Here is a 12,537-nt window from a genome sequence, read left to right on the forward strand (position 1 = left end):
ATGGGGATGGGGAGGGCAGAGGGAGGAGAGTGCAGGGAGAGTCCTTGGCCATGGGGTCCCAGCAGGATGGGAGTTCCAGGGGCCTCGTACCCACGTGCCTCAGCTTTTCCTCACAGGGCGAAGAAGGGGGCCAAGGCTGAGTCGAAGGTAGATAAGGAGTCTGAGGCTGAGCGGGCCAAGGCCAATGCAGCGCTATGGGAAGCTCGGCTACAGGTGACTGAGATCTCCCGGGCGGAGTATCGGAAGGCTGCACGTGTGCTGGCCAGGAACAATGAGGAGCTGGCATGGCAGCAGCACCGTCTGGAGAAGGACACAGTTGAGGTGATCAGCTTTCTCAAGAAACAGGATGTGGAGAAAGAAGAGCAGGTATGTGCAGAGAACCAAGAAACCTGTCTACCACTCCCTGCACCCCTTTGAGCATCCACACCAAAGGTGGCAGTGTGTAGCAGCCTTCAGGCCCATGGATGTCTTGGCAGCAGGTTCAGAGGGAGATGCAGACTCTCCACAATGTCATCAGCAAAGGTGAGGTGACCATAGGACCTGCTGCTCATGGTGCACATGCAGCTCCTAATGCAGCACAGAACCTTTTGAAGCAGCTGATGGAACAAATCAAAAATAGCTCACAGGTAGTATCATCTTCTATATACCATAGATATTCTGCACATGCTCCAGGCAGCTCTGACAGTCATTGTGGGAAAGGTGCAACAATCTGCCAGTCCCACTATGCTTTTGGCGGATGCTGTAATCAGACAGGGTGAGCTGAGCACATCCAAAACTGGGTGTTTGGTGTGGATGATGTGCATCTTTGCAGTTTTCAATGGATCATTTTCACTGGAGCAAGCTGCAATTTTCTAGTTTGGAAATATGGACAAGTTTCCTAGTGAAAGTGTAACTGGATCCAGAGTTGCCCAAATATTAAAGCAGTTGTACAGTGTTAATGAGTTATCTTCTCTGCATTAGACCACCTTTGGCAGGACCAGCAATAATCAGTCCCTTCTGACACCTGCAGACCATTTTTTAAATGTGTGAAGTCAAAGCTAGATGCACAGGAGTGTTTTTACATCTGTGTAACATTGTTCTGAGTTTCTCCAATATCAGCCACAATGATCCCCTGTTGACACTTATAAGTGTTTCTTCAGTAAGAGAGAGTGGGCAGGTCTAAGAGCCTCAACTCCAAACATACAGTACAAGAAGCGGGGGACCGATTCTGGAGTCCCATTGTGGCGCCATATGCTGCTGTAGTGGCATAATGGGGACTGCAGTGGCCTATGAGGAATTCTGCCAAAACAGAATCAGTGTAGGGTCAGTGTACACAGCCCTACACTGCCTCCCCATAGTCCCCACTTAAATCTTATAAATGAGAGGCATTTTATGTGTTTCTGTAGCTTTCTTGATGTGATCCCATAAAGAAGCTTGAGGCGGGGTAAACAAATGGGGGAGAGTTTTCCCCCAATGATGGTTTCTCTATTTTCATCTTGTGCAGATTGCAAAACTGAAGCAACAGCTGGCAGATTTGAAGCAGCAGGCCCAAGAAGAGAATGAGAAAGTGGTAAGTGAACTTTTCTCTTTTCCCTCAGAACGAGGCCTTCACAGCAGACTGAGCAGTCGTTTTGGTTCTAGTAAGATGAGCAAGTTAGAAAGAGTTGATATGCAGTAAAGGTTTTGAGGTAAACCCCTGGCATGAGAAAAAAACCTGCAAAAGAAAAGTGGGGTGGGGACTATACAAGGCCTTTCTAGCTGTGAGTGTGGTTTGCTATCTCAGATACCAGCAATAATACCTATAGATAAGGTGTGGGCAGAGATACAACAGAAACATGTCCAATTTGCAGACTACAGAAGTCTGCTATTCCCCACCCTTAAGCAATAAATTGCATGAGGTAGGCTCTTCAAGGACCTCTTGCCCATCCATCCCTAAAAATAACAAGGAACAGAACAGCCTGGGTATTGACATATTATTAAAAGATAGTTCTAAACATAACATTTCTTTCTAGGCCTCCTCTTTTGCTGGTAGTTTAATTCTGCCCAACTTGTTGCTTTTCCTTCTAGTGATAAGTCTCATTAATTTAGTGACTTTTTAAAATTCTGCACATCAAGGTTCTTAATTTTTCTTGGCTGTACATTTCCTGCAGTGATATTGTTGAATGGTTGTGACTTGTTCCCTTCTTGATTAGAATTTCTGATTTGCAGGCAGAACATTATTCTGCGCAGTTGAAAGATCTGGAGGAGAAATTCAGCAAAAAAGCAAGAGAAATTGGCTTAATTCAGTTGGAACTGAAAACAGTAAAAGAATTTCGCAAGAAGAAAGCACATATGGAGAAGGAACTGGAAGATGTAAGTTTGTCATAAGTGTTAATTTTGGATGTTTTAGTGGCCTGAAAGCAATACTAACACAATCTAATTTAAAACTGATAATTTGACATGGTAACCTGTACTTGTACTAACTACATGCTCCACAGGACTTTGTCTGTAATGATTTATAGGAGAAGTGATACTGCTACCTTTATGGCAGGGTGAGTGACTCATATGGAAAGAATATCAGATGCACCTGGCTGATTTATTAGACTGTTTACTGCAACCAGGGCTTACTGTGAGTGTAGAAAGCACTATATTGGTCAGACTTATATGTTCCTGAACTAGAATATAGTTTGCGGGGGACCATATAAAGTCAGCACTATTTGACCTAAAAAGAATCTGCATGTTTTTTGAACTTGGCTGGTTAGTACAGGAATAATTTCCAACTTCAGCCAGATGGTGGCTTCTTCAATTGCTGCTGCCCCAGCACAAAAAATGGACAGATTGCTTCTAAAAGGTCTATTCTAGGCTCAATACTGAGGACAAATGCAACAAATGGTCAATCTGCAAATGTCTTGAGAAAAATATAAGGCCAAATCCAAGCCCTATAATAAAGCATCTAGTACTTGTAGTGATTTTTATCCATAGATCTCAAAGCAGTTTACAGAAGTGAGTTTGGATTGCAAACATTTGACTCATACCCTTCTGCACGAGGCCAGGATTGCAGGGCTTGGGATCCAGTCAATTTATATACCAGAAGGGGCTTACACCTCCTTTAAGAATATGTACAGAAGACCTAGTATTTGGGCTATACGTACCATAGGGTTTATAAATGATATAACATGATTTCTCAATACCCAGTTCAATAGGCAGGTGGAATGCAGTGATTGTCTTATCTCTTGACACAAGTAAGTCACTTAGATTGTAAATTATTTAGGGCAGAGACTATCATTTGCTATGTGTCTATACAGGGCCTTGCACAATGGAGCCCTGATCCATGATTGGAACCTCTTTGGTGCCACAATACAAATAATAAATAAATTTTTAGAAGTAAGGTATGAAATACACCTTTCTGCAGAATTTTCTCGAAGAAATTGGGGCACAGGATTTTGGATAGCACAGATGACTGAATGAGTAGAAAGAATGTAAGACTGTGTGAGACTGGGGAGAGTTTTACAAGGGCCTGTACCGTGTTCTATATATTTATTAACAAACTAGTGGAAAGTATGCTAATGAAGCTTGACAATGATTTAAAAATAGGACAGCTGGTAAACTATGAAAGAGAAGGAAAGTGTAACGTGACTAAAGAGAAGTAGAGAAGAGGCAGAGATTATGCAAGGAGCTGATAAGGTCCTGAGAAGTACAAGACAAAAACTGGGAGATGCCTCTCCAGAGAGTTTCATCTACATGTTTATCTACAAGGCTGAAATACAGCACCATTGTTAAAAGGATATTTTTAAATCATAGATAAAAGAGAATATGAGAATCTCAAACAGGGAACATCAGGAGACTCTTGGAAGGCTGGAGAACAGGTTCATTGAAGAAAAGGTACAGTGCCTTACAAAGGATTTAGGAATCCCATATTAGAACAATGTGACTTTCCCTATTGACCAAGGTTTGAGTTGCTTTGGCTGTTATTTGATGAACATTTTACAATCATCAGTGCTTGTAAAAAAATACAATAAGATGATGTGGCAATTGGGTACAGCTTTCCAGGAAAAGTCACAAGGGCATCAGGATCCCTGAGGGGCCATATCACTACTTAGTCCCCACTCCCACAGGGAGGTGGTTTCAGTGTCCCCAAGGGCTCCATGTCACTGCTCACTCCCTCTCTTCCTCTAGGATACAGGGTTGTATCAGTGGCCAGTTTAATCCCATGTATGTGATTTTAGAAAAATGCTTTGTGTCTGATTTTGTCTTTAGTACCACATAGTCTCAGTCTGTATTTAAGCAGCTTTTTCTCCCCTTCAGCAACTACTAGAAAGAGAGGCTGAGAAGAAGATAGTAATGCTGGCAGAGAGAGCCCACCATGAGGCCATTGTGTAAGCCATTTGCGTTATCTATTCCCCAGTTACAATGAGGAGTCAGAAAGCCACTGTAACTCTTGGTCTTACAGATAACTGCCAGGCAGCCAACACTACTGTATACAGCAGGGACTCTTTGTGGGAAAATGTGTAAGGGCCTTTGGCTGCATCTATATTACTTTCACAATTTAAATGCAGGCCCCATCACCATCCGGTCATCTCTACCATAAAACTCATTTCGGCTCCAGTCCAGATACTGTCTCTGTGACACTTCCATGATCCCCCCTCTTCTGGACCACCTCTGGTGCTGGAAGCAAAGCTGTCTCAGTTGCAGCCCTATAAACAAATTCTTTCTCTGAAATTAGAGTACTGATTTTAATATAGGAAGACCCAAAAGGCTGTGATGTCACCTCTTGTGTTTTGTTTCGCCTTCTCCAGGCAGTTAGACAGCACTGGGAGAGCAGTGTTTAAGGAGAATGTTCGTCTTCAGGAGGCTCTTGCTTATCACCTGAAGGAGGCACAGGAGCTAAAAAAAATCAAGAAGCAGCTAGAAGAGGACAAAGCTTTTCTTCTGCAGGAAAAGGTTCCTGCTCTGATTTCTATTCTATTTCATTCTTCCCTAGGAAGGGGCCCTTGAAATCCAAATTCTGGATACAGATGCAAGTTCTTTGGGACTAGTGCCTTTCCAGTCAGACCCATCCTCAATCTGCTGGATTTTGGAGCTATCTTAAGAGACATGAGGCTCTTATTCTGTCCTTTTAATTGTGAAGGAGAAAATAGAAAACGTTTCCTATGGTGCCCCTCTAAGAAGAGTTCAGTGTGTACAATGGGGAGTGTGCAGATCAGACACTCTTCAACTTGCTTCTCTTGCAGGCAGAGCCCTGACCCAGATTACTACTTGCTTTCCAGCATGGAAGTGCCGGAGTATCTATCAGTCTGATGTAACCCATGTGCTGTTATTGTTGAAAGAGTTCTGAGGTTCAGGGTGACCAAGATAAGAGTCTAAATAATTTTCTCTTGTCCTTTAGGAAACCAATGAGAATTTGGTTCAGGAAAAGGTCCGGCAAGTCACTCTGCAAAAAGCACAGATAAAAGCACTTCAGCACAAGGTAGAGAGACTGGAGGTGGCACTAGGTCACATGACCCAAGAATTTGAAACAGAAATTCAGAAGACACGGCATCAGGCTTTAGTTCAAAACCAGGCAGGCATGGTAGAGATCAACAAGCTGCAGCAGCTGCTGGAGATGAAGGATCGGGAGATGAATCGAGTGAAGAAACTGGCCAAGAACATCCTGGATGAGAGGAGTGAAGTGGAAAGTTTCTTCCTAGAAGCTCTGGAACAGGTGAAGCGTGAGATTGTGTCCAGCAGGAAGTGCTACAAGCAGGTGGCCCAAGCTGCCTATCAGAAGAAAATGATGGAGGCATTTGCAGGGAAGGAAGAGTACCCCAAAATCAGAACGTTTAACAGCAACGCTCACAGCACAAATAGTGTGTACAAGGACCTGCAGGAGGCAGAGAAATGGTACATGTAATTAAACAGCAGATATTTAGTGTCCATCTCCCTGGCTCATAGAAATGAAACCTAAATCTTAAAAATCCCTGTGTAGTAACAATACCCAGATTAGTAATCTCTGTGGAGGCTGCTGTGATGGGAGGGGAGGAAAGAAGTTCAGCATTGGAGGGGAGGCTGCAGACCCAACTGTTCAGAGTAGGGAACTTCAGGACTGACTGCTGCTGCAGACCTGGCAGAAAACAATAGAAGGGACAACGTTAACACTGAATCCTAAAAATGACAATTAAATGCCAACACTGTTATTTATTTAATTGCTGATCATTTTAATGTGCTTTTCTTGCAACCTCGGTCTCCCTTGCCTCCCTGTGAACCAAAAGTCTCAGTTGCACACCTCCCTTGATATCTTCTCAAATGCAGTTCTTCATTGTCAATACAAAAATCTGTGGCACAATGAAAACTGAAAAAGGGGCAACTGTATAAAATAAATAAAATAAATGTCAAAATCAATAACACAGGAGCTACTGTACTGATTGTTTTATACCTTTTTAAATTTAATTAAATAAAAGCCTCTGATTTTGAAATTTATCTGAAGATGCCACAAAATTTCCAGAATGTCCATCAGACTGCAGCAGAATCTAGGTAATTTGCCATAGAATTTAGGTACAATTTTGTGCAGACTACATGTGGCCTTTCTTAGAGATAAAAGCTCTGTATTTTATTCTTGATTAAAACCTGTGGAATTTAAAGAGGTGGGGAAGATTGATCAAGGTGTATAGTCCATCTCCTGCCAATGCAGGGTTCTTTTTTGCTTACATATCATTGACCAGCTGAGTGAAACGTAGGAAATTCAGAGCTATGATTGAAAATCCTTTCTGTGTTTTCTCTGTTCAGAAAAAGGGAGATTTTATGCTGGATGGTAAGAGTTTTGTTTGGTCTTATTCTTCTAATACATTGATCTGCTCTCTGATGTTTTGCAGGACAAATATCCAGCAAGGGAAGGTTGATATTGGCCAGTTGACATGGGAGCAGAAGGAATGTGTTCTGAGGTTACTCTTTGCAAGAATGAATGGCCTGGAGCGACGGTAATGCTCTGTTTCTATGGTAGTAAATGGACACAGAGGTGTTCCTGTTGTGGAATCCAGGGTGATTGCTTGGATTCCCCCATTCTGGAGCTAATGCTGAACCTGTTCTGAGCAGTAATTGTGCAGGCTGGGGGAAAGATATTCCAGCTCAATTTGGAGAACGGAATTTTAGCTAATTTTAGTCTGATTCTAGGTTGAGCTACTAGGTCTTCATGTGTAGTTCTGGATACCTCTGAAGAGGAAGAAAAGTTAGCTGTAGTAGTGAAGGGGACAGAAAGTGGTGCTAGAATCTAGACCGGGGATCAGTAACCTTTGGCATGAGGCCCATCAGGGAAATCCGCTGGCAGGCCGGGACGGTTTATTTACCTGCAGCATCCGCAGGTTTGGCCGATCGCAGATCCCACTGGCTGCGGTTTGCCGTTTCAGGCCAATGGGAGCTGTGGGAAGCGGCAGCCAGCACATCCCTTGGCCTACGCCACTTCCCGCAGCTCCCATTGGTGTGGAACGGTGAACTGTGGCCAGTGGGAGCTGCAATCAGCCGAACCTGTGGATGCTGCAAGTAAACAAACCATCCTGGCCTGCCAGCGGATTTCCCTGATGGGCTGCATGCCAAAAGTTGCCGATCTCTGTTCTAGACCAATGAAATGGGATTAATTTTATTCACAGTTCTTAACTGATTCCTGCTTATCTTTAGCAAGTGAACATAAAGAGATAATTTGTCCAGTTAATGACAGAAGTGTCCCATACACAGAATGAAATCTGTCTTTATCTTTGCCACAGACAAAGCAATTTGACCAATCATAAAAAAGTTAAAACTGTGTTGAAATTTTCACAAACTGGCCATTAAAATTGTACTCACAATATAGCTCATGTTGCTATGTGCATGCAGAATTTGTGAACATAGTTTTAGAAGCCTCTTTGAAAACTTGATTCACAAACTGGAAACTGAAAGGTTAAGCAACGTAAACTATGCTTGCATGTATTAAAAAATATACAGGAGATCTCAAATACTAATCTAAAATGCTATATGTGCAATGAGGGAGTGTAAAGGTTGAGGTGGGAATAGTAACTCTTACACTTTGAGTGTGTTTGTTGAAATTCTCAGCCTTAGTGTTACATTCATGGAAGTTTTGACAATTTTGTTTTGTTTTTACAGTAGAGATTAAAAACATATAACTATATAAAATATATAAAAATATTCCTGTGTGTGCATGGTAACTAAAAAGTGACACTGATCAATCCCATTTCATTGTCCAAACTGAAAGGGAAACTCATGACAAAAAAAGCCCCAACAAACAGCATTAGTAGGAATACAGTTGGATGCTATATTAGAAATGTGTTCACTTTTAATAATCTTACATATAGCAGAGTTTTGTAGGGTCATGTCCAATTAACGTATTTCATGTAGGGAAAACACTATGTTCTACTCACTTTTCATGCTTTGCCCACAAACTGGAATTGGAAGACCAAAATCTGACATTTAAACTTCATTTTCTGTTGTTTTCGACTAAGATAAGCTTAATATTAGATATATCATCTGCTAGGGGAATCTGTTTGTTCCCTGTGAATCAGAAGGGGAATGGACTTGATGAGCTAATCACTGAGTCATGGTCACTTAAGTTAGAAATTGAATTAATGTCCAGAGTGGCTAAATAGGCGGGGGGATAATCTAGGCTCTACAAATAAAGAGTTGAACAGCCATCCCCTGTATGCCTGTAGTTAGAACTGAGCGGCGGAGCAGAAACTTGCTGTAACCCCTGAACTCTGCATTTCTGTGTCTCTCTCAATCACTCCTTACTGTAGCAGGAGGACTTCAGCAGCAAAACACAAGTTCCATTGTCTAGATTAAATTAAAGCACACCTAGCACCAGACTAGCACTTCCTGCTGCTATTCATCTTCGCTGAGGTAGTGAGGAAGAGAGATAGGTATGGCGTAGAGAGAAGCCTCTTAGTACACGTTACACTTAATCCATATTTCTCCTGCCTTTGTTTCCTTCTCACAGGAAACGCAAACATGTTTTGGTCCCTTCAGCTCCAGCTGCTGTTACTCCTACTTCTGAAGAAAGAAACAAAGCTAGGTAAGATAGTACATTTTTATAGCACTCTGCCTAGGTACTTCTGCAGCCTCCATTAACACAACACCCAAGCACCTCCGACATATTTAAAAACAGAAATATAGTCATCTTTCCCTTCCATCTGTCCCAGCATGAAAGAGAAATACTTTGCTTAGTATGAAGGTTCTTGTTTGCTTGTTTATGCTGGTGTGTGTGCACGTGAAGACATGTTTGAGGGAAATTTAAATTGAAAAGATTAATTTTGCTTTTAGTTCTGAATGTGTAGTCTATAGTCATTCCTATCTCTTCTGTTTGTGAGTTCCAGCATCTAGGTCCAGCAGCTCCATTATGTCTCCTGCACTCAGAAGCTTCCCCTAGTCAACAGCTTCATTATTCTTGGACAACATAGTTGTTGTAAGAGGTCACGTTTGCACAGGGAGAGGCAATTACTCGGTTAGCACCGAGAGCTTTGAATATCAGTAGAAAGGCCTTGAGCTAGATTCTCCGTTCAGGAGAGAGCTATTGAAGAGAGTGGAATCCCAAGATTAAGTGTTCAGTGACCTGTGCTGCTAAACAGATGGATTTCTGTGATCGGTACCAGTTAATGCTTTTTCAAAGTGTGTGAACTTGTTCCTACATATATAATGAATAGCAGCTAGCAAGGCTGGAGGTTACAGATGCCTAGTCTGTGCGTGATGGGATGGGTTTCAATCTTCTGCCTGGTTTGAATGACACTTTAGTCCCACTGTGCCTGCTATCTTGGTGAAAGCACCTCATGGCAGGTGTCTTATTTAAATATAGACACCCTATCTCTCTAATATTCTATCTTCCTCTCTCTTCCTCAGTTCAGCTATCACTGCCTGGATAGCAGAGATAGGAATCAGTCCTATTTACGTCCGGAGCCTGGTTGTTCGTAGGTGCAGACTCTGATACAACCACACACCTAGCTGAATTGTTATTCTCCAAGGCATGGGGTATATAACATCATCATATGGCATAAGCTCTGAGGAGTGTGGGTGTATGGTGCATTGTCACTAACTGCTGCAAGTATGCCACATGTTGTGGAGGTAGCACACACTGTGCCCTGGAACTTACACTCTAATATTGGCATACACAAGATAACCAGATAAAATTCACAAATAGGAGCACTGACTTACTTCCTTTAGGGCAAGACCCCTAGCACTTTGCAAGGAGACCGCGTGGCTCTTTGGCATAAAGAGGGGCATGAGTCCCAAGTGTGAGGACTGGCATGGGAGAGGGCACAAAGAAGAAAGTAGGAGTCAGCAAATGAGCCAGTTAAGAAGGTGACTTGGCAGGAGTATAGGCAGCAACCCTTCTCCTTCCCCAGCCAGTTGTTTCATCAACCTGCTGAATGTTGTCATTTAACCATGATTGTACACTCCTCTGGGGCAGAGACTATCTCTTTACTACTTTTGTGAAACCCCCAGCACATTGGGGCCCCAAGCAGGGGGGCCTTTAAGCACAACTGTAATTCAAATAATAAAAAGAATAGGGATGAAAGCAGGAGTACAGGTGGAGGATTGGAGGAGAATCTTACACAGGATGTGGAAGGTAAAAAAAAAATAGCAAAAAGAGATCAGTGCATTTATTGTTTATATTGCAATAGCACCTAGATGCCTCATTCAGAAATGAGGCCCTTTGTGCCTGGCACTGTACAAACAGATAGAAAAACAATGAGAAGCTTGAGTTTAAAATGGAGGTTAAGAAAAGACAGTCAGGGCAATAGCAATAAGATAAGGCAAATACGTGAGTCAATGCTAGGCTCAATTTGATCTGACAAAATTAATTTTGTTTTTTTTTTAAACTTCTATTTTTCCTCTGTGATTTTGTTTAAAACCTTCACCTATTTCCTTTTTAATTTAAAAAATGTCTACCTTTAAAAACATTTAAACAGATTCCCTTGAATGCAAGTGAGGATTTTAGAGATGGCATTTGGTGTAGAGCAGCAGGTTGGAAAAAGTGAGATATGCGGTTGCCCTACAGTAGAATCTCAAGCGTTGCAGACACCTCACAAATGGAGGTTGTTCGTAACTCTGAACAAGATGTTATGGGATGGTTCCTCAGGGTGGATTGCTTGGAGTGGGGGCGCACAGCAGTGCCTGCAAATCGCAGTCTTCACCTCCTACCTGTAAGTGGCTGCCTGGCGAGTGGGGACAGAGAGCTGGTTCTAGCCCCCTGGCTGCAAGGGTGATGAGTGTGGTACCCTGGGGCACTTCTGCATCAGTAGGCACGCAGTGCTGGCTGTGGCCCTTTAAAACTGAGCTGCTCCTCTAAAGCGCAGCAAGCAGGCAGGAGCTCGGGCTCCAGCAGCTCGCACTCCAGGCCAGGTTCCAGCAACAGCTTGGTTTGCTGCTTTCTGGGCTTGGACTGAGCTTGCAAGCTTAGAGGGAGTAGGAAAGGACAGCACCCTTGGCTCACAGGAAAGCAGGGAGCTGCTCCTGTTCTGCCTACTCAGGGGCTCATAGCTGTGCCTGTGAACCTCAGCATCTTCACCTCCTACCTGTAAGTGGCTGCCCCCCTTGTGGCAAGTAATACAGGAAAAGTACAGTATTTGCTGGGTTTTGGGGGGTTTTTTTTTTGGTTTGTTTCTGCTGCTGCCTGATTGCTTAATTCCAGTTCTACACGGCAGCTGGCTGACAGGTCAGTTTGTAACTCTGGTGTTCATATCATATCTTTGAGGTTCTACTGTATTCAACGTGAGAGGTAACCTGGATGTTAACAAAGATGTTCTTGGCATGGGAAAGGATGGATTTTGAGTTTGTAAAGGAAGGAGCTGACAGGATTTGGTAAGAGCCTGAATGGGGTGGGAGAAGAGAGGAGCCTGATTGATAAGGGAAGAAAATGGAGAATTGAAGGAAAAGGCTTACATCTTATTAGAGGTTACTGTTTAACCCCTTCCCTCCTCACCATGTATGGGTGAACAGCAGCATGTTATTGCTGATTCATCTGCAATGCTTTACCTCTGCAGCACTGAAAACATTGCTCCTAGCCTGACCTTCATCACGCAGCAGGTCCCAGTATCAGAGCCCTCTCCTCATGAAGCAATCCTTCCAGATATTGAGATGGTAACATCACAGACAGCAGAGTAAGGTGGCTGTAGACTCTGACTGAACAAGATGTAAGCTAATGATGGTTACCGTCTCATCTGCACCTTTTCTTCTGGGACTCTTGTGTAAGTGGAATGATGCGACAGCTGTGAAATCTTTAATATCCCCATTTTATTGTGGTGTTGGTTTGGCTTTCATTTGAAACCAGCCTGAAAGGGGACTGTAAATTAATTTTATATACACGTTTAAGGTTTTGTCTTCTAAAATAAAAAAATCTTTTATTCTTCCCCTAGCTCAACTTATGTAGGTGGGTAGGGTTTCCCCAGCTGCCCACTGGAATCTGGGCTAGAGGCTGGATGGCACAAAAGGTGTGTCACTGCATTCTGATGAAGATCTCTTTCTGCTCTGGAGGAAATGTTCTGTATGAGGATAAAGAGCATTTGGAATGAAGTGATATGTACGTGGAACCAGCAACGGTCTTCCTCGCAGCAGTGAGCTCTTTGT

At 42.9% G+C, this 12,537-nt stretch overlaps 1 protein-coding gene across 1 annotated transcript; it reads left to right on the forward strand.

The window, feature by feature from the left end:
* The first annotated feature begins 66 nt into the window (after nucleotides 1–66).
* On the forward strand, nucleotides 67–12,488 carry BBOF1 (basal body orientation factor 1). Its single transcript, XM_077819996.1, has 11 exons — nucleotides 67–366; nucleotides 1,484–1,549; nucleotides 2,188–2,331; nucleotides 3,760–3,840; nucleotides 4,264–4,334; nucleotides 4,755–4,899; nucleotides 5,345–5,838; nucleotides 6,807–6,911; nucleotides 8,915–8,989; nucleotides 11,955–12,158; nucleotides 12,327–12,488. Exons 1-10 carry the CDS (start codon nucleotides 67–69, stop codon nucleotides 12,073–12,075), a joined length of 1,602 nt encoding a protein of 533 aa, XP_077676122.1. The 3' UTR covers nucleotides 12,076–12,158; nucleotides 12,327–12,488.
* The last annotated feature ends 49 nt before the right edge of the window (nucleotides 12,489–12,537 follow it).

This window comes from Eretmochelys imbricata, chromosome 6 (genome assembly GCF_965152235.1).
Source record: "Eretmochelys imbricata isolate rEreImb1 chromosome 6, rEreImb1.hap1, whole genome shotgun sequence".
Lineage (NCBI taxonomy): Eukaryota > Metazoa > Chordata > Testudines > Cheloniidae > Eretmochelys > Eretmochelys imbricata.